At 44.7% G+C, this 22,365-nt stretch overlaps 1 protein-coding gene across 1 annotated transcript in view; it reads right to left on the bottom strand.

Annotated features, from left to right (window-relative positions):
* The window catches only part of RANBP9 (RAN binding protein 9), a 66,050-nt gene extending 54,990 nt beyond the window's left edge, over nucleotides 1–11,060 (bottom strand). Inside the window, exon 1 of the mRNA XM_081827527.1 lies at nucleotides 10,359–11,060. Coding sequence (XP_081683653.1) covers nucleotides 10,359–10,932 — 574 coding nt within the window. The 5' untranslated portion in view covers nucleotides 10,933–11,060. The remainder of the gene's footprint in view (nucleotides 1–10,358) is intronic.
* Between the last annotated feature and the right edge of the window lie 11,305 nt (nucleotides 11,061–22,365).

The raw sequence follows: 22,365 nt of genomic DNA, 5'->3' as shown, positions 1-22,365 counted from the left end.
AGAAAGAAAAGTAATATTTGAGGGGAAACACTCAAAGAATTAAGTGCTTCTGTATAGATTTTTCTCATTCAACATCTGTGAAATGGGTTTAACCTCATTTTAAAGAGAGAAAACTCTTACAGATGTTATATAACTTACCCCTAATTAGTAGAATCATGCGTTAAATCCATATATAAATCAAAGTGCCTTGCATTTTCCCCTTATGCAAAAATAACTATCAACAACTACATAATCATTAATCTTTAAGGTTCTATTATATTCACTATGCTCTACTTAGACACTGTAGAAAAATTCCATAAAGGTTAAAAGGATTTGTTTCATTTTTAAGTTAAACTTAAATGTAAAGACCTAGAAAAAAGCTGAGATGTCAGATTAAAAGCATTCATACTCTTAGGTAACACTAGTAATGTCAGAGTGAAGGGCCTCTTTCTAATAATGCTCATCAGCAGAAAGCTTATCAACCTGAATTCTGTGACATCCAGAAAACAACCTCACACTACCAAAGTATAAACTGTTAAAACCACAAAGTCTTCAATGTTAAGTGTTTTCTATACGGTTCAAAAAGAAAATACATTTATTGCTTCAAAACTCTAAGGCTAGCAAGACCTTGGCTCTTTCATTTCACAATCTGTTGATTCCTTTTAAATGAAAGGAAAGGGCTTTGAATGAAGCTCACCTCCAAACCCCCTCCACTCTCCAACATGCAGTCACAGTTGCCTTTCTGGAAATATAACTTAGTCTTCCTTGTACCACTATTCCTCCATACAACTAAAATTCCTTAACAGTCTCCCATTCAGCCAAGGAAAAAGATAAAGTTCCTGAAAACCCTGTTGAACTGGCCATCCCCCAGCACTTTCCACCACCTTCCTGAACTGGCCACACTGGCCTGACCATGGTCTTTGCCAAACTCTTCCCCACCCCAAACTGGAAAGCGCTACCCTTCCTCCTTACCGGGTTATGTCCTGCTCATCCCTTAGCTCTTAGCTCAAGCTTTCCTTCCTCAATGACTCACTCTAACCTCTCTGACTTGGTCTAACCTTTTTATATGCCCTCACAGCAACACATATCTGTCCCATATGACATTAAGACACTTCCCAATTATTTGTGATTATCTTATTGTTCTCACATTTTAATTACTCCCACTGACCTCCTACTCTAACTTTAATCATTCCTTCCTGGAGCCGCACTCTGGATTCTGACATCACCTGAAACTATTCCACCTTGGAAATAGTAAAATCTAATGAAATCTGTTCTGCTACAAAACATATTTCTTGAATACAAATTAGTTCACATCTACTTGATAAATACAGGAATGATGTCAGCATAATAAAGAAGTCATTTAGTTCCTAACACAGCTTTTCCCGGTACACTAACGAAGTAAAGAGAAAAATCTAGCCATATACAAAAACCCTAAGTCAAAAACCTGGGGCACCTCCACAAGTACATTCCTAGTGTCCCGTGTTTAGTGGCTTCAGGATCTGCTACGCCTGCCACTGTACTGAGCCATCTGGGGAAACTTCAAAACCAGTACTGATCAAAAAGTATTAAGATACTTCCTCTTTGTCTTTATCAGTATGGACCCCATGCGTCTCTTGCATATTTACTTTATACTTTGTGTTATAACTCAATACTACTTTATTTTGCTGTTCAAACCGCCCCCTCCCCCATTAGCCTCTGGGTACTTTTTCGTTTGGCTCCTCTGACATACCTGTGTTATGTGTTTTCTTTCTGTTTGCTATTTTCCGGCCCCAGAAGACGCTGGAGGCTCATCTTGCATGTTTCCTGCCCTAGTCCTAGAATCAGCCATTTCTCCAAGGAGCCCTGAGGTTCCTTTTACTGGCAAATGGTATTAGAACCCAGCATCTAGCTACTAGGTATGCTCCTTGTTACTGGGCTGTCACTGCTTTCAGGCCTTCTCATTGATAAGAGCCAGGAAATGCATGCATGTTTACTAAACCCCGTGTGTGTGTGTCTACGTTTCTATATGTAACCACCCGTGTTTGTATTAAATCAAACATAAGTTAATACTGAGGTCTCCAACTTTATTACCACACCGATCATTCGAAACTTCTCTCTCTGCTTACCTGGAAAATTCCACGCCAATGATAAGAAACTTAGCTCCCACCATCCGCCATCCATTTAACTGTTCAATTCCAGTATACGTGTATAACAGCATCCGAATTGTTAACTCATATCCCCATGGGATACAACTTTATCAGTAAGCGTTCGGTTTCTCTTTAGACTACTGATTTCCAAAGTTACCTGCGTCAGCACCCTTCCCCCCTCTTCTCTGAGGCTGTTTCATGTATTTGTAATACAGCTAGATAGTTTTGTCACGTTCTGCATTTTATCCTGGGATTTGCCCCTCCCTCCTAAATAATTTTTTTAAATTTGCATACATTAAAGCTTACTCTAAATGGCTGTAAAGTTCTGTGGTTTTGATAAATACATGGTGTGATGGATCCACTAGTATAGTATCATACAGAATACTTTCGCTGCCCTAAAAATCCCCTGTGCTTTGCCTATCCGTCCCCTCAAGCCCCTGACGACCACTCATCTTTTTTACCATCTCTATAGTTTTGCCTTTTCCAGAATGCCAGGTAATTGAAATCATACAGTACGTAATCTTTTCAGACCGCTTCTTTCACTTAGCAATACATACACTGAAGATCCACATGCGTCTTCGCATGGATGCACAGCTCCTTTCTTTTTATCGCTGAATAATATTCTATTGTATGGATATACCACCGTGTGTCCATTCACCTACTGAAGGACATCGCGGCTGCTGCTTGTTTGGGGCAATGATGAGAGAAGTCGCTATGAACATTCACATGCAGGTTTTCGTGTGGGCCTAAGTTTTCAAATCAGCCGGGTAGGAGCTCAACTGCTGCTAAAACTATGTTTAGCTCTGTCAGAAACTGCCAAACCATTTTCCAAAGCAGCTGCATCATCCTGCATTCCCACCAGCAGTACGTGAGTTCCTGTCGCTCTGCATCCTCACCAGCAATTGACATTGTCAGGTTTCCTTTGGACTTTAGCCATTCTAATAGCTGAAGTTTGTACACTTTTCCTCTTTGTTTGGAAAAGGGGGTGGGGAGTTGAAAAGGGCTAAACCCTGAATCAGATACTAATTTTGATTAAACAGCTGTCAAGCACTTACATCTCTAAGAAGGAAGCCCAAACCCCAGGGCTCAGGGCTATGAAGGATCAGCAGCCTGTGATGCTGGGCACAAATGCCAGTGGAAATTGAACTGGGCCTGTATTTTACCAGGACTGTTATTTTTGTGGTGCTCTGGTCACAAAGTTCCACAGGTTTCATGTGGTTGGCTCCAGCCTGATTTTTCCCATAAGCCCTGTTACTTGTAGTGCCCAATTTTGTGGAAAACATAAGGTTTTCCCAGGAACACATTTTTGGTATTGGAGCAGAAATGCCTGTATCTTCCTCTAGGCCACAACTCCCTATCCTCTCCCCTTTCTAAACATTTCGCTTCCACACTTCCTCTTCAACAACATTCCCTGAACCCCTTTTCCCCCTCCTTCCCCATTTTTCCTCTTCCAGGACAGGTTACGTGGTACTCACTTAAGAGCTCTCAAAATATCCTTGATATTTCTCTCACATGCCTATCCTTCCACCACAGGCAACCAGCAAAACCACAGCCTTAGATCAATAGTATGTCTCTACCAAATAAAATCCAACAGTCTTGCAATAGGCACGAGTATGAACGAATGTTGTTAGCGGGGCTCTCCCACTACTTTCAACACACTGAGAAACCTTTCATTAGCTGGTTCCTCCTTCTCCCCGATGGCTGGCCCACGTTTTCATCACTCACTCGAAGCTTTCGGTCCTGTCCCCGAATAAGTGAGCACACTACCTCACCGACTGTATCATATAATGGGACTCCGCTACTGTCCACTCTGCACTCTATTACAAAGCGGTCAGTATGCACACCCATCTTCACCTCTTCCCCCTATTACCAGAGAAGTCACATGTCCTCCTCTCTTCCTCAGGGCTGCCCTGTTCTCCTGAACGGCTCTCCTCCCTCCAAGCCAGCACTGTCAGCCTCCCAAGCTTTTCTTCACCCTTCAGCCCTCTTTACTTTCCTTCCCCTCAGTCTCTCAATCTGTAAGGGCAGTGTCCCCAAAATGGCCACTTTCCACAAAATCCTCCAGGCCTCGGTGCTATAAATCACTGTCGATAATGCACTGGAGTTGCTAGTGAACATAATGAACTTTTTTTTTTTTTTTTTAAACGTATAGGTTAAAAGCAAGGTAATAAAAGCAAGTACGGTTACTATTAATTTTATTTGTCAAAAGCTATGTTACATTTTGTACACATTTACTGGGACTCCGTACATCAGACTAACATTACACTCTCATCTAACATAATGTCACTTCAGTTTCACCCACACCGCTGAGGGAAAACGAGACTTACTTAGAAACGATACAACAGTCTCTAACACAGTACTTTCCAAAGGGGTTTTTATGGATAATTTTGATTGTGTGGATTTTCATCCTTGCCGACACTAGAAACTAATCACCAGGCGCAACGTAACTCCACTATCAACCATTTAAAAAAAACCAATCCTGCCTTAACTTCCATCCTCCTCCAGGTACCGCTTAATCTCTTTCTTCGCCCTTTATGTCTCAAGAGTAATCTATATTCGCTACGCGCTCTGCTTGGTCCCTACTATTGACTCTGATCTTTGCCCCCACCACTAAATTCAAACTGCTCTCCTAAGGTCACAATGATCTAATTTCCAAATCCAGTGGAAAACTTTCTCTGCCCGGCTCACTAAACCGATCTGTTGCATTTGACACTAAAGGTCACTTCCTCATTTCTGATACTCCTCTGCTCAGCTTCTGTGACACCACACTCTTCCCCTGTCCAGGTACCTCTTAATTAGTCCTTCTTGGGACTCCACCCAGTCTTTTAACGTTGGCCCTGCTCAGGGTTCCATCTTTGGCCCATGGCTCTTCTCACTTTACCCACTCTCTCTCTCCTACCCTCTCCTTGAGTTTCAGCCACCACCTAGAGGTGACTCCCAAATCAGTCATGACCTAGACCCCTCTCCCACGCTCAGGTCAATTATGGTATGCGCCCACCCCTCCCATGAGAAACGGCCTCACACACTATCCCTACTGAAAGAAGCAGGGCCCAGACTCTCCTTGCGCCAGGAGGGTACTTCCTATTTCATAAGTACCCTTAACCCGCCTACGGCTGATTCAACACAGGTTAACACCTGACACGAAGGCCACCAATTCAACACCACAGCATATAATGAAAAGCTCTGCCCAACTAAGAATGATGGCAATTAGTTTATCCAATCTGTTAAGTCCCTCAGGAATCTGGAATAGGAAGGAAAGGGTAAACCAGTCAGGAGGGAAAAGAGATGAAAACAACCAGAAACTACAGCTGAGTCACTTCAGCACTAGAATAAAGTGAAAAGTCAGGAACTCCAGCTGCTACAATCCTTGGAGCCACCTTAACTCCAGAAGATCTGTTCCTGCTCTTTCTGGAAGGCTTCTCTGGGTTCTTCTGGTTTCTGTGAAGTCAGATCATATGGCTGAGATTCCCATTCCTACACATCTCCAAAAACACTGTAATACTTCCTTGCAATTATTATTTGATTCATGGTTCACTGCAAGAACCTCACAGAGCTAGAAACCCAAGTGTCATCCTTGATTTCTCTCTCCATCATTCCATCAATTCCTATCAGTGTCGCTTTAAAACGTATCACAAATATGTGTGCTCTGCTCCACCCACCACTGACCGAGTTCAGGTCCTTATTTCTTACACAGACTTCTAAATGAGTTTGCTATTTTCAGTCTTGTACTCCCTTAAATCCATCTTCCAGTTAGTTGTATAATATGACAGAAATAAAATATGAGCCAGTCACTTCCTATTTAAAATCCTTTGATGATTCCTCATGTCCTACAGAATAAGATCTAAGTTCAGTAAAATATTCCGAAGGCCTCTCACAATCTTTTCCCAGCTACTACTTGTCACACACTCTTAAATTCCAACACACCACAACTTCTGGTAGATCCAAACATATACAATAATTCTCACCTCTGAGCTTTTAGTTATGCATTTTCACTTGTAATGCCTAGCGCCCCACCTCCTCCCCTACATCCTCATCTTTCAAGCCTGAGCGCGAGCCTCCTCTCTCCCAAGAGCTGTCCCTGACTCACCAACTTCATCACTTCCAGCATCTGCCAGGGGTAGAGATGCTCCTCCCATCTTCCACATGGCTCTTTATAACACTTCCCTTACTACACTTGTGTGTTTTACCTGCTTTGAGCTCTCTGAATTCAAAGACAGTATCTTACCACCTTTGAGTGCCCAGAACCTGGCACAAAGTAAACATTCACTAAAAGCTTGTCGAATAAACGCATGGAGAGCAAGGCATGTACACAAACTGTAGAGCAGAATACCCGCCCTATAGCAACAGCTCCATGAATTATCATTACTACTACTTTTAAACAAGTGTGGTTATTAGATTTACTTAATTCTTGCAGCTATCAACTACCATTTTTGAAGCTAAATTTCCCATTATACTAGCAAAGAGGTCCTGGGGAAAAGCTCGGTTTGGTTTTTAAATTCCTTGATTTTATTTTATTTATTTATTTTTTAAAGATTTTATTTATTTATTTGAGAGAGAGAGAACGAGAGAGAGCACATGAGAGTGGGGAGGGTCAGAGGGAGAAGCAGACTCCCCGCCGAGCAGGGAGCCCGATGCGGGACTCGATCCAGGGACTCCAGGATCATGACCTGAGCCGAAGGCAGTCGCTTAACCAACTGAGCCACCCAGGCGCCCTAAATTCCTTGATTTTAAGGAACATTTTTATATCATCCCCATAATTCCTAGAAGACATTTGCATTGGTAGGCAAGCAAATATTGTTAAGATATTTGTTTAACCTCAAGAAGTGCAAAAAATTCAGTAAGTAATTTAAGAAGTGTCAAAGGCCTAATGACTGGTGATACTGAGAGGGATGGGAGTGGGGCACAGGAGAAAGTCAGCTATCCTGTTAGATGCCGTTAATAACACTTCAATTAAAAGAGCAATTCACTAGTTCATAGCTACCTATCATTTCTAACTTTCACTTCTCTTGTGTTTCCTGTGAGCTGCCCTAAATCAGTAGAATCAAGGTGCCTGAACTTTTCCATGGCATTCGTGTGTTCCAGGCAACATTCTTCCCCCATAGGAAGTACTTTTAACGTCAACTATTCTTCAAAAAGTTCTAAATGTCATCACTGGATTTTATCTATTAGAGAGAATTAAAACTCATATAAATTGAAATAGGCAATACTATATGGTTGGCAAGAGCACTAAATTTAGAGTTGGTGAAAATTAGTTTCCAACCCTGGCTTACTTGTGCCTGGGAAAATCTAGCCGCCAGGTGCTCCTACTTTCTCACAACTGAAATAAGAATTCCACCAACCTGTCCAAATCCACTAACACGCTTTTGTGCGTGTATTAAAAAGCTTTGTAATGTATCCAAATGTGATAAGTTCACAAATAGAAAAATGCAATCTGTAACTGAAACATTTAGGACTAATTGAATCCATGCATTAAAATGCTTTAAGTTGGAATAAAGTCCTCATTATAACTAAGTCTAAACTTGTCACATTTGTATTTATTCAAAGCTGACAATTTTAAAAAATAAAAGGGGCTATGCCTGAGTGTTTCAACAGTTGGTGTGTGACTGCTAAGCAAAAGGTCTTTTTAAAATTTTAGCATATAGTATACACACCCTGCTCTTCCTCTGCAATCCAATCAACTTTGTCTGCATGTCTGGCATTGTTTAACATTAATCCCTTCGAATCATTTAAGGAACCATATGGCTTCCAAAAACAGTAATTCCAACTTAGAAGAATAACATCTTTAAAAACCGAGCATGTTCAGAGCAATTAAAAAACCAAGATATTTCTATTTCAAAGGTAAGAAAAATCCTTACCATTCTGGAAAATAATTATCAGTCTTTTCAAACTCTGTAACATGCAAAAACATTCTCTGAACAGCAGTTTTAATGTTAAAAGTGTCTGAAAATGCTTAGGTAAAAATCAAAGTGGCACAATGAAATGTTAAATAAAATTCACTCTTATTTTGTGACTTCAAAGTTTTATTCTCCACTACCTATAACACTTCCCCTTTGCTCCCTTCCCCTATTACTGGGACAGAGTTGCCCAGTACTTTGGTGTGGTCCACTCAGAAGGCACACAGAACAACAACAGGAAAAAAAAAAAAAAACCCACACACACATTAAAATAACAAGACAAGAGGAAGAGGCAGTAGAAGGGGGGGAAAGAACTGTGTTTGTGACAAGGGGGAAGGGAGAGACAAAGGGGCAACAGGACAGAGGGAGAAAAAAGAAAAAAAGATAATAAAATCTGTTCTTCCAGAAGTGATGCTTTATGTTTATAAATGAGTGAAGTTTCCAGAAAGTGAATCTAGTATTATACAACAAAAAGTAATAAAGAGGCCAACAGGAAAAATAATGGAAACAGCAGTGTCATAAACATTCCAAACTCCAACCAATTTTTCATACACATGCACTTTTCTCTGACCCAAATCATAATTTTATGCAAAACGAATTACTATAACTAATCAAGGCATGTTACAGTACTAAAGAAACTCTCATCACAAATCGTAGATCTCACGGAAATTCAGAGCTAGAAATTTCCTTACCATCCAGCTCAACTCTCTCATCTCTCAGAGGAAGAAACTGAGAGCCTGCCCTGTAACATGCCTAAAATCACAAATGATTGCAGGACTCAGCAAAGCTAGGATTCTTTGTTCAATAATTTTCCATATCTTTTGCCTCTGATTTTATAAGCTAATTATTAACCATTGACCATAAATTTAAGATAAAGTTTCGTCAAGTCTAACAAAAAGCTTTCCGGTAGCCAGATGAGAAGTAAACACCTCATAGCACAGCACTGTTCACACAAATTAGAACACAAAATTAAATAATAGCCTCCACAGAGTATTAACAAAATGTCCTAACTTAAGAGAAAACAAAGGTCATTTTCGACCATTTAGACTAAGAAACATAATATTTAAAACTGAAAGTACTTCTCGGGATCTATGGATAAAAAAAAGGAATATTCAACAAGGCTTTTTTTGTGCGTGATTCCTTCCAGCCAAATCATTTGGTAGATTTCTGTCGCCATTCTCCTTTCTGATTAAATAGTAACTTATTTATCAAGGTTCTTCTCACATTTTAGTCCTGCATGCTTTTAAGAATTTAACCACGAGAACTGTTTATACCTTCTATATCCCTGTCACTAGGATCTGATTAAGACCCTTCCTTTGTAGCCAATCAAAAGGAGGCTGCTTTGAATGTAAAAGCTCCTGCTTCAGGTTTGGGGCCTAAAAACTGATTTGTTTCCACACAGACTGATACATTAGACTGATGTTGTTTTCTCCCAGACCAGTAAACTTGATGAATGCTATTAATTTGGGCTACATTTCAAAAATTCTCAGCACTTTATAATTTTATATAAAACTGATCTGCTTAAAGCTTTAACAGAGAAGAGGTAGGTGAGGGAGGTGGGGGACAAGCACAAGCCTAAGGCTGATTTTGTTTTTAACTGCAGGTGTAAAACATAAGCCAATTTTCTTTAAAATGCTATATAACATTTTAAGATATCCGTTTTCAATTAGACTTCATATAATACCAGCACGTAAATACAGGGCATTTCCAATCAGTAGTGGTAGGTTTCTGCTCCCCTAGAAAAACACCTACTTCTGAGGTTCACCTCTTACCCTCCCAGTTGCGCCGAGTAAGAAACATTGATGCCAAACTTGGGGCCCTTGTCCTTTTGTCCCCCTAGACAATCTCTGGCCTAATTTTAGACAAAATCCTCCACTGATTACCCCTCCCCCTATATATCCCTGCTCTCCCTTAATTAGAAATCATACCTCAGAATCGTGCCTCTCTTCGCCCTACGTAAGAAGAGAACGCCTGACCCACCGCCACCTGGAGAACAATGTAACCCAACTCCGGGTCCATAGATTCCTCTATCCGAGCCCTAAGATTTATCTTAAAGGGAAATCAGAAAGCGAGTTATGTCCTGTCATCCTGGATTCCCTCAAGGTGTCCTCCTCCTGGCCTAGGATTACCAGCTCCATTACACCTAGGGGCATTCTACTCACCTGCCTTCCCCAAGAATCTGACCCCTGTCCCCGCCACCCCGGTCCCACCCTCGCAGCAGCGGAACGGGCGGCGAGTCACCTCGGAGGGTACCGGGCCCTGGGCGGGAGGGGGTCGGGGGCGGGTCGCGAGTCGGCTGCGGCGGCAGGACACGTCGGGTCAGTGGCCCCACTCCCACCGCACGACACACGCCCAGTACCTTTGTAGTGCACCCGCAGGTTGTTCTGAGAGAGGCCGATGTAGCTGAACTTGTCCTTCGGGCTCCAGGATCGCGGCAGCGGCGTCTCCTGCTCGTCCACGGCCGGGTAGAGGCGCTTCAGCCGCCGCTGCAGCTCCTTCTCCTGCTCGTTCAGGGCCGAGTCCCCGTGCGGGAAGGGGGCCGCGGCGCTGCTGCCCGCCGCCAGGGTTGCGGCCGGGCCGCCTCCGGCCGGGCCGGGGCCCGCGGCGAGGCCCGGGGGCGGCGGGGGCGCGCTGGCGGGGGCGGCCGCCGAGGTGGGCGGCGGGGGCGGCGGCGGCGGCGGCGGGGCCGCGGTGGCGGGGGGCGGCGGCGGCGGCGGCGGGTGGAGGAGCAGGGCGGCCGCCGCGGCCCCCAAGCCGCCGCCACCGCCCGCGCCGCCGCCGGGCGAACCGGCCGGAGAGGAGCCGGTGCTGACGGCCGGGGGCGCCGGCAGGACGACTCCGGAGACGGGGGCCACAGCCGCCGGCGGTGGCGGCGACAGCTGCTGCTGCTGCTGTTGTGGCGGCGGCGGCGGCGGCGGCGGCTGCCCGGACATCCCGGCCGCGACTCAGCCTGCGGCCACCTCCACCTCTTCTCTCCTTCCTCCTTTGCTTCCCGGGGGCGCTGTCGCTGCGACCGCCGGCACCAGGCGCCCAGTCCGCCCGCCCCGGAAGCAGGCGGCGGGCCGCGCGCCGAGGGAGAGCGCGACGGTTGGGGGGCTCGGAGACGCGGGAGCGGGCGGTGGGCCGGGGGAGGCCCCGAGAGAACGTTGGCCGGGGTGCGGGCGCGGGCCCGGGACGAGGCGCCGAGGGCGGGGGCGAGGCGGGAGCGCGGGCGCAGAAGGCGCGGTGGCGGCCGCGGCGGCCGCTGCTCTCGCGGCTGTTTCCCGGCGGGCGGGCCGGGCCGGCGCGAGACGCTGCGCGCGGGCGGCGCTGGGCGAGGGGGCGGGGACGGAGGCGCGAGGGGCGGGGGGAGCGCGGGCGGCGTGCGGCGGGGGGGCGGGCCCGCAGGGGTCCCGGCGCGCGGGCCGCGGGGGCGGGGAGGGGTGCGAGGCGCGCGGCCGGAGCGGCGGAGCGCTCTTCCGAGGCGGGGCGTGAGGCTCCCGGCGCGGGGTCCCTCCGCTTGTCCCCGCCTCCTCCCACGAGCCCGCCGCTTACCCCCTCCCCCCTCCCGCCTCCGGCCCCCCGCCCGCCGGGGCCCTCCCGGGAGAATCTCCTCCTACTTTACTTCTTTTTGTTGTCGTCGCCCCACCTCTCCCCTCCCCGCCACCGCCGTAGGGTTCCCGCTGAAGCGGCGGTGCTGCTTCTCGCGCAGGCGAAAGTAATCGAGCCCGGCTGGGGCCGCCGCGAGCCCGGCCCGCGGGTGCCCGGGACGAACGGAGCGGCTCGGGCTCCGGGGGCCCAACTCAGACCCGGAGGTGAGCAGTCCCGAGAGTGCTCACGGGCTGCTCGGGCGCTGCTTAGCCGCACTTGCCCCCGAGTGGGTTCCCGTCCGCCGCCTCCCCATCTGTGAACCTACTGCTCTTTATTCCGCACGGAACTTAATACCCTAACATTTATCATATGGGAACTGGAAACCATTTCTGAAGACCAAGTCTCCCACTTAAAATAGTGGTCATTTTATTAATTAATTTTACGAGGACTTAAAGTGAACTTGGAGTGGTAGAAGGTGCCACAGGAATACTAATAAAGACTGGCATGTCTTCAAAGAGCAGGAACATGAACTATATGAATACAGGATTATAGTGTGCATTTGGAAAGGGCTTCTAGAGACGTCAAAACAGTTTATAGACTCATTAATTTTCATCAGTCCTCTTTGTCAGGTAGCAAAGAATTATGCACATTTTTAAAACAAGGAAATATTCACCGAGGTCAGCAGAGTCAAAAATAGGACTTCCTACTTTGCAATTCCCAATAGAGTGCTTTGCTTGGTCGACTAATTTGGCACAACTTGCCAAGTGTTGCTCTCTGACCCATCCTAGCATTACTAGTTTGTTTTCAACACTTCCCTTTGTTTGGGTCATCCTTTCCTTAGCTGGCAAAATCGATCTTAACGCGTGTAAACTACATGCTATAAATTCTGCTATTTTGTTTGCTTCCAGAGATACTGTGATGGTAATTGTTTGGCCGAATAAGCAAGGAATGAATGGTTTGCTGAATAGAGAATTATTTATTTTGTCTTGAAGAGGGTAGGTAAATGATGATTTAATTGAAGGCCCCTAATGTCTGGCCAGAACTAATAAAGTCATTCAGTCTAATTTCTCCCTCAATTACCCAGACAACTTGATACCCTGTTGTTGTTTAATAAAAATACCCGATAATTCTAACCTATTGTTTGATGACTTTTTCCAAGCCACTGCTCTTTAATTACATGTCATTGTATTTAAATTGTTCTAAAACTTTCATTTATATTACAGTAACAATGAGTTAAGTGTAAGCCAAACTCCTTTTAAATGTTGGCTAATCAAGGTTGAATAAATGGGCTCCAAGCCTCATCAAACTTTCTTGAAATAGTCATCAAGTTTTTATTTATGAAGATGTTCTTTTCTCTGTCAGCATACTTAGAAACCGTTTAAAACCTTACATATTCTAGGAGCAGTTGAAAGAATAAAAGTATCTGACATTTTGTTAGAAGCTTTTTAAAGGAGTAACTGGTTGCTCTCCAAACAAGCGACCTCAAAAAATTAATGACTTCACTTTTGGGGGAGGATGCTGTGAAATGGCCACTTTTTCATACTAAAGGTGGCAGGAAACAAAGATAATGTCATTTTAGAAAGCCACATATCTGGTGGCATTTATAAAGACATAAAGGTATTCGTACCTTTTGACTTACTCCCACCAAAAAGTCAAGGCCACGTAACAAATCTAAAATGTGGAAGAATCTTAGGCCTAAACATGCTGGACAAGAATTAGATGAAATATGCAAGTGAGGAAAATGTCCAACATGGAGGATCTCGTTGAAGAAATTGTCATATGTCCCACTTAAAAGAATTAGGAATACAGGAGCACATTTAGCACATTCGTTTGAAATTTTTTTTAAATGCATTCCTCTGGGTAGTGGAATTGCCAAAAGGAAGCCGACCAATTAGAAAAAGGTACTCCTTCCTCTTGATTTAGTCATTGGATATTGGGCCCACTTTCATACCTCCTCCCTCTGGGCCTCTTACACAGACCCAGTCTGAAATAAATATTATATGGCTCCTTAAAAATATGGTTTTGAAGACAGGGAAGAGAGATTATGATGCGCTACATGGGAAGTGCCTATACAATAATTATATACTGCCAAAATTGTTACCAAAAAGATGTGAAGGAAAAAAAATCACAAAATGTTTCTATAATGGGCAATTACATCATAAAAAGTAAGTTTTTTTGAAATATTATGAAAATAATATACTTTTTTAAATTTTATGAAAATATTAGACATGTACATGGAGACATGTAAAAATCCATTAGCCTTGGACTTGTACACAATCTTTTTGTACCTGTTTCCAGTCTTTCCCATATATCACTATAATATTGATATATATCTTCACTATAATATTGATATCTACCTATCTGCTGAGGTTCTTGGTAAGAACCAATAGGAGTCAAATCTGGCTCTCTTAAGCAGAAGGAACTTACTGGAAAGATATTGGATGGTTCTCAGAAATGACAACCAGGCCTAAAAACAAAGGCCAAAGGGGGTCAGGCAGCATAAATACACTGGCCAGGGCCCCACCACTCATCCCAGCAGCCACCATGCCTCGAGTGCCCAGAGCCCGCAGAGCTGGTCTTTTCGGGCAGTGAGCAGCCTCATGCATTCATAGAGTACTTTACACCATTGTATCCATTTTCTATGCATGGCATGACCTGAAAAAGTTTAGAACACACTGCCCTAGTGGAAAAAGGGCCACCGATGCCCATCGTTGAGGATTTCCCAGTACTGGGAAAGAGGGTCAGACGCTGACCAGCCAGTTTCAGTAAATATCCATGACAGTATCCTTTCTGGGTACTGGAAAATGTGATGGCCAAGTATCCAAGATCCAGAGTATGGCTTTAGGGTCTGTATTAGTTATCTATTGCTGCTCAGCGAACTACCCCCAAACTTAGTGGTTTAAAATGACAACATATCACAGTTTCTGTGGGGCAGGCATCTGGCCCAGATTAACAGGGTCCCTTGCATTAGATATCTCTCCAAGGTGTCCGCTGCGCTGCCCTCATCCCAAGACTTGTGGGGAAAGGATCTACTTGTAAGCTCACTCCCCTGGTTACTGGCAGGCTTAAGTTCCCTGAGGCCATTGGACTCAGGGCCTCAGTTCCTTGCTGGCTATTGGCCAGAAGTGGCCCTCAGTCCCTTGGCACATGGGCGTCTCCAACAAAAACAGCTTGTGTCATCAAAATGTGCCAGCCAAGACAGCAGCACCAGCAGGACAGAAGTCAGTCTTTTGTAACCTAATCACAGAAGTGCCATCCCATCATTTTTAGCCTTCATCTATTTGTTCAAAGTAAGTCACTCTAGGTCACTAGGTCCAGCCCACATTCAAGGGGAGGGGATGATATTAGGGGATGAACAGAGACTTCAGAGTCCAAGACTAGGTTGACAAATCTAATGAGGAGATTTTGCATCCTGTCTTGGCCAGGCCAGGGAGGTGGTGCTGGCTATGACCACAAACCCAGAGATAGGATTCCTGGGGCTTCGGGTTCAGGGTGAAAAGGATCTGCAGAACCCAGTGGAGTAACACAAATGCATTATTTCATATTCATGTGTGAATAAAACAGTTACAGTTCAGTGTTCATTAATAAAATAAATGTGAACCCAGAAGTTATTAAATTTAGAGGAAACTCCATGTTTTATTAATCAGTTCTAGGAGAATTTGAACAAAAACTGCAATTCTGGCTTAAAGAACCCGAGCTAACAAGTTAATCTACCATCAATCTGATTTTTCTCTTACTTTTTCCTTCTCCTTTTTCTAGTCTACTGTAACTCCTCTTTCATCTGTCAAAAGTCCTATTTTTTCTTCCATATGGATCTCTACGTTTCCTCTTAGTTTCCTCAGTGCCATGAAAAGTACATGCAAAATGGAGTAACAGCAGGGAGCAGAACTTCCTCTGCACTGTCTCCCTTAGAGCTATTAGGTGGGTGTGATCAGGTTCTTGATGGATTCATAAAATGGGAGGGCTGTTCCAGAATTTCCCCGAGTTCCAGGCAATGCCTCCTATCAGCCTAGGAAACACCTATTAGTTAAGTGGATTCTAAACCATGCCAGTGGCCAAAGGCATGCTGTTTTAGTCCATTTGGGCTGCTATAGTAAAATACCATAGACTGGGTAGCCTATAAACAACCAATATCTATTTATCATAGTACTGGAGACTAGGAAGTCCAAGATCAAAGCACCCGCAGATTCAGTGTCCGGTGATGGCCCTCTTCCTGGTCATAGATGGTCATGTTCTCCCTGTGTCCTCATATGGCAGGAGGGGCGAGGGAATGCTCTGGGATCTTTTATAAGGGCACTCATCCCATTCACGTGGGCTCCACCCTCATACCCTAATTATCACCCAAATGCCCCACCTCCAAATACCATCACATTGGGGGCTAGATTTCAACATATGGATTTGGAGGGGGAGGGGATACAAACATTCAGTCAATAGTTAGGAGGGAAGAGATAGGTAAAACAAAATAAAAGACAAAAGTAGAAAAAATAGAAGAGAAAAAAATAGACGGGTCCTTAACGGATAATGATGAATAGTTCCCGAAAGTGCTAGACATCACTGAGGGCTATTACTTGCCTCCTGTTTCCCTAAGATGTGGGCTGCATGTCAAGCATCATTATTGGGTATCTATTATAAGCAATACACAGTGCTAGCCGGCATGTGGACATTTCTAGAAAAGGGGTGGGGGGAGGCTTAAGGGCCTTGCCTTAAAGGAGTTTATAGTTTTGTGGGAAAGAATATTGCCTTTACACAACCAGTTTCTCAGATTGAGGATGAAAAAGTGCTATAATAGAGACAAAAAGCAACCTGGCTATTTTTCTAATATCCCAAGAAACATAATTCTCCAGTCCAACCCATTATTGTTGTTTTTTTAAATTTTTTTTTTAAAGATTTATCTATTTATTTGAGAGAGCGAGAATGAGAGAGAGAGAGAGAGTACATGAGAGGGGGTAGGGTTAGAGGGAGAAGCAGGCTCCTCGCCGAGCAGGGAGCCCGATGTGGGACTCGATCCAGGGACTCCAGGATCATGACCTGAGCCGAAGGCAGTCGCTCAACCAACTGAGCCACCCAGGCGCCCCGATTTTATTTATTTATTTGACAGAGAGAGACACAGCGAGAGAGGGAACATAAGCAGGGGGAGTGGGAGAGGGAGAAGCAGGCCTCTTGCGGATCAGGGAGCCCAATGCGGGGCTCGATCCCAGGACCCTGATTTCATGACCTGAGCCGAAGGCAGACGCTTAATGACTGAGCCACCCAGGCGCCCTGATCCAACCCATTGTTATAAGTAAAACGAATTAATTCTTCAATCTGAGTTTCTTTGTACCTAGGTTACCTCATGGACATAATTACATGTATTTTTGTTATCATGATGGTCTTCAAAGAAGGTGAAAAGTGTAATTTGCAACCTAAGTAAATATAAGAAGAAAGTAATTTAGTGAAGCAATTTATTTTACAATTCACTATTTCCTTCATCATGGCTATATATCATTTTATGCTCAGTAATTAATTTTTTAAACTTTTTTTTTTGTTTTCCTTAAGAGCCTTTAATGATATGCAAGGAAAAATATGCCAAGCACTATGTGAAGCTTTTTAAATCATAATGTTTCAAAGATGTCAGAACATCTGTGTTTTAGGGGCACCTGGGTGGCTCAGTAGGTTAAGCATCTGCCTTCGGCTCAGTTCATGATCCCGGGATCTGCTCAGCGGGGAGCCTGCCCCTTCCTCTCCCTCTACCCCTCCCCCTGCTTATGCTTTCTTGTTCTCTCTCTCTCAAATAAATAAAATCTTAAAAAAAAAAGAACATCTGTATTTTAAAAAGCAACATACACTATTTCAAAGACGTCTTTAGTAGTTTTCTGCTTCAGCTGCAGCCTGTTTATCTTACATGTATTTAACTTATAAATGGATATGAATTATTTAAAGGAGTGGCATTTGCTGGCAATTACTGGCCTGTCCCCTTTACCCACAACTGTCTCAGTCCCTCATATGTGTTTTGTGCCACTATCCATCCGAAAACTTCCCCTAGATAATTGATCGTCAGCATTCTTCAGAGACCAAAGACCTTTCTAAGTCCTTAAACTCCAAACCCCACCATCGCGTAGCATGCCGCCCTATAAAATTCAGTAAGTACAATGAGAACAACCTACATGGTTAGAGAACAACAAAGCTGCACTAAACACGAGGATGCTGGGTGGCTACTCAATGCTCAAGTGCATATTTCCGTGTAGTGCACTAACCTCATCACACACATGATGCGATTTGTGCTTGGCGAAATTACAAACACGAATTATGTCAAGAATCTTCTGGGCTGCTTCTAAAGAGTCAAGACCGTGGGCGTTCACTGTCGAGTATAGTGGGTTAGATTCTTCAGTGGTGCACCTCCTTCTTTATCTTGGTGTGGTTGTATACACACACACATGCACACTGCAGCTGACCCAAAAATACACCCCAAAAGATAGCCACCTGTGAGCCTGAATGTGACCTTACTTGGAAAGAGGGTCTTTGCAGATATGATTAAGGATCTTGTAATGAGATGATCCTGGATTGTCATGGTGGGCCCTAAATCCCATGGCAAATGTCCTCCTAAGAGAGGCAGAGGGAGATTTCGGACAGACAGATGAGGAGACGCACACCTAGAAGGCCATGGGAAGACAGAGCAGGGGGGAGACGCAGCCCCAAGCCAAGGAATGCCAACATCCACTGGAAGCCGGAAGAGGCAAACGGGTGGATCGTCCCTTCCAGAAATGGAAGGGGTGCAGCCCTGCCAACACCTTGATCTCTGACTTCTGGCCTCCAGAGCTGTGAGAGAATAAAGTCCTGTTGTTTTAAGCCACCAAATTTGTGGTCCTTTGTCATGCAGCCTAGGAAGTGAATGCACACGTATACTTCAAACGTATTAGGTTCTGGGGACAAAAAGTTGTACAAAGTTATTAAGAAGATTAAGTGTACTGTGTGTTGTGGGAGCCACAGTGATCCATTCACACATTTCCCTCATCAAAATTGCGGTGCTTTTTTATTTGAATGTACTTTGCTGTAAGATTCAGAGCTCCTGCATCATGTTAATTGTATACCTCAGTAAGGCAAATCTAGGCTCACGACTTTTCATAATTTTATAGCTTAGCCTCATCTCTCTCTCTCTCTCTCTGACTTCTGATTGCATTTCAGTAAAGGAAGGGGTTATAAGCACTCTGGTTTGATGGAAAAGTAATTTTATGATTAGGGTATGAATTGAAATGGCTTCCACTGGGCAGAAGCACAAATGGAATAAAACGGCCCTAAGGACACTATCAGAGGGTCACCTTGCTGTCACAGGTCAGAGCTGTTACTTTTTAGCTGTTACATGCCTAATGTCATGTGTATCATGCTTTAACGACTGTATAAAAATCTAACCCCATAGGGATAACTTTGTAGGATAGGTCAGTTGTCTTCTATCAGGTTTTCTAAAAGCAGAGCCTGAGATGGGGTTTCTTTTTTTTTTTAAGATTTTATTTATTTATTTGAGAGAGAGAGAGAGCATGAGAGGGAGAGGGTCAGAGGGAGAAGCAGTCTCCCCGCTGAGCAGGGAGCCCGATGCGGGACTCGATCCCGGGACTCCAGGATCGTGACCTGAGCCGAAGGCAGTCACCCAACCAACTGAGTCACCCAGGCGCCTGGGATTTCTTTTTTTTTTATTATTATTTATGTATCATTTTTAAAAATGTTTAATCCCAATATAATTAATGGACAGTGTGATATCAGTTCAGGTGTACCATATAGTGATTCAACACTTCTATACATTACTCAGTGCTCATGGCGATAAGTGTGCTCTTCATCCCCTTTATTTTTCACCCATCCCCCCACCCCCTTCCCTCTGGCAACCACCAGTTGGTTCTTTATAGATATAAAGTCTGTTTTTATGTTCGTCTCCTTTTTCTTTGCTCGTGGAGATGGGGTTTTTGATGCAAGTGATTTTTTTGAGACAGTGTTCTCAAGCGCCATGTGTAAGGGAATAAGGGAAGCAGGATAGTGCAGGGGAAGAAGCCAGGCAGGGGCAAGTGTCCAGGGATGCCTGGGTGGCTCAGTCAGTTAAGCATCTGCCTTCAGCTCAGGTCATGATCCCAGGGTCCTGGGATCGAGTCCCATATCGGGCTCCTTGCTCAGCGGGGAGACTGCTTCTCCCTCTGCCCTATGCCCCTCCTCCTGCTTCTGTTCTCTGTCAGATAAATAAATAAAATCTAAAAGAAAAAAGAAAAAAAAGACGAGTGTCCAGTGAAGTCTGGCTTCTGCCTGACCCCATGGGGAGCTCTGAAGTGTGTACAGCATTGCAGCATTGCCCCTCCCTTGGGCAAGAGTCCAGGACTTTTATAACTGTTTGAATCACTCATTAGGGGCAGACCACCTCCCTCCCGGGGGGAGCATAACATCCCGGCATCTCTGGGCCAGGAGACTCCCTTCAGGCGAGGGCAATCCTCTGGAAAAGGGCGCCGTGGGAACCGCTGACAACTAACACTCCCATCAGCCTGAGATGGGTGAACCAGCAGGTAATGGAAACTGGTGAAGGTACTAATAGCTGTTTAGGGATGTGTGGGCTCTGCTTCAGATTGCATTTCTAATCACACAGCCGATCACTTCCATGAATACCGATGCCATAAGAGAACTCTCTGGAAGGAAAAAAAAAAAACCATGTTTGCATTACTGGAGAGTTGGAAATTCACAAGTCTGGCAAATCATATTAGGGAGATATCATCAGCAAATACTTTCAAGTTCTAATAGGAATAATCTGGGAAGAGTGCCTTTCGTAAAGAAATCTGGTTTTAGGGGCACCTGGGTGGCTCAGTAGGTTGGGTGTCCACCTTTGGCTCAGGTCGTGATCCTGGAGTCCTGGGATCGAGTCCTGCATCGGGCTCCCTGCTCAGCAGGGAGTCTGCTTCTCCCTCTACCCCTCACCCTGCTCGTGCTCTCTCTCTCTCTCTCTCTCAAATAGCAAATGAATAAATCTTTAAAAAAATTTAAAAAAAAATGAAATCTGTTTTTAGGCTGCATGTGGGAGCCCGGCCCAGTTGTGAGTTTGTGCTGGTGTGCTCAGTCCTGACCTCACATCGTGCTTATTTTCATGGTTTATGTGTCTTTTTCCACTCTCTGATGGCCACATGAATGTTGTCTGTGTCGTGTGGTTTCTTTTAGTCTGTAAGGTCCTAGGAGGCACAGGCCACATCTATTTATTCTCTATGTGGCATGTTGCACAATTATCTGCCTAATAACCGTTTCTTGTTGATGATGCAGTGTAGATATGAGACTATTTGCCTTTTGATGATGGCAATGATATTTTACTCAATGACCGCCTGGGCTTTAACCATATGACAAAGGCGTCATCCTAAGCAGGATGTGCACATTCAGATCCCTCCAGGAGCCAGACAGATCCTGTAAAAGAGTGACCCTGGTTGGGTATAAAACAATAGAGAGCAGCGGGAACTGTAAGAGGTAGAGAGTGTAAGGGGATTAAAGTCATCATGTTTGAAACCCTACACAGGTGAACCAAAACACTTTTGTGGGTCAGACCTGGTTAATGGGTCACCAGTGAGTGGCTGAACTGCAGCTCCAAGCTCAGAGCTGGAAATTCAAGCCAATTACAGATGTCTTGGATGTGCTCTGCTGCCTCCCATCTGCCTGGGTCACCAAGGAGCCAAAAACTGTTAGAATTTGCCTCTGCCCACCATTGACAATCGGAAGCACCTGATATTTCGGTCACACTGCCCTGCTTGTAGAACCAGATTGAGAGATCTTGATAGACTTCCCGGCTTGCCAGGGAAGTCTGAGTCATGGGTGCCCCATACATGTAACACAACCAGGAGAAACACCTTAAGAGAGCCTACTTCCTTTAGAGGGTCCCACCTCTAGTAGGCTGTCCTTAAATACTTCCCGATGTCGCATACAAGCTAGTTTGATAATCTTTGATTCCGGGTCTTTAGAAGCACCTCATGGGTTTGATTCTCAGAATAAACTTCCTCACCATTTGATTATGCTGCAAAGATTACATGTACTCATCTCAAGTGTTGGCAGGAATGTGGCGAAGTCAGAACCCTCATACACTGCTAGTGGGAATGTAAACCGGGGCAGCCACTGTGCAAATCAGTGGAGTGGTTCCTCAAAAGGTGACACACATAGGTACCCTGTGACCTGGCAATTCTACTCCTACGTACACACCCAAGAGGAAAGAAAACATACATCCACGTAAAAGCTTGTGCATAGATATTCATAGCAGCATCATTCATAATAGCCCAAAGGTAGAGACCATCCAACCGTCCATCAGTGGATGAACAGATAGATAAAATGTGGTACATCCATAGCATGGAACATCGCTCAGCAATAAAATGGAGTGATATATGGGCAGAGGCTACAACAGGGATGGACCTTGGAAATGTTATGCTAAATGAAGGAAGCCAGTCACAAAAGACCACGTATTTTATGATTTCATTTATATCTTTTTTTCAAACAGTTTTAAAATCGATTCTTCTACTTTCTTTTTCTAGTATCCACTTTGTCAGCTTTATAATGGATCACCAATGGAAATTGGGGTTGGCATTCAAAAAGCCCAATCATTCTGTGTTCCAGAGTGGGAATTCCACTCAAGACTCCACTGTCTGGAATCAATAGGCTAGTACAGTGGTTCTCAAACTTTAGAGTGCAGGAGTGACCCAAGGCATAGATCCAGCGCATAGAGTGCAGGAATGACCCAAGACATAGATCTATGGATCTATGAAGCCCAACAAAGCACCCCTGATTTGGCTAGTGGGCATTTGTTGCTGCTGGCCTGGGGATCA

This window comes from Leptonychotes weddellii, chromosome 8 (assembly GCF_054177405.1).
Source record: "Leptonychotes weddellii isolate Sample4059 chromosome 8, ASM5417740v2, whole genome shotgun sequence".
Lineage (NCBI taxonomy): Eukaryota > Metazoa > Chordata > Mammalia > Carnivora > Phocidae > Leptonychotes > Leptonychotes weddellii.
This window is presented reverse-complemented; position numbering and strand designations above follow the sequence as displayed.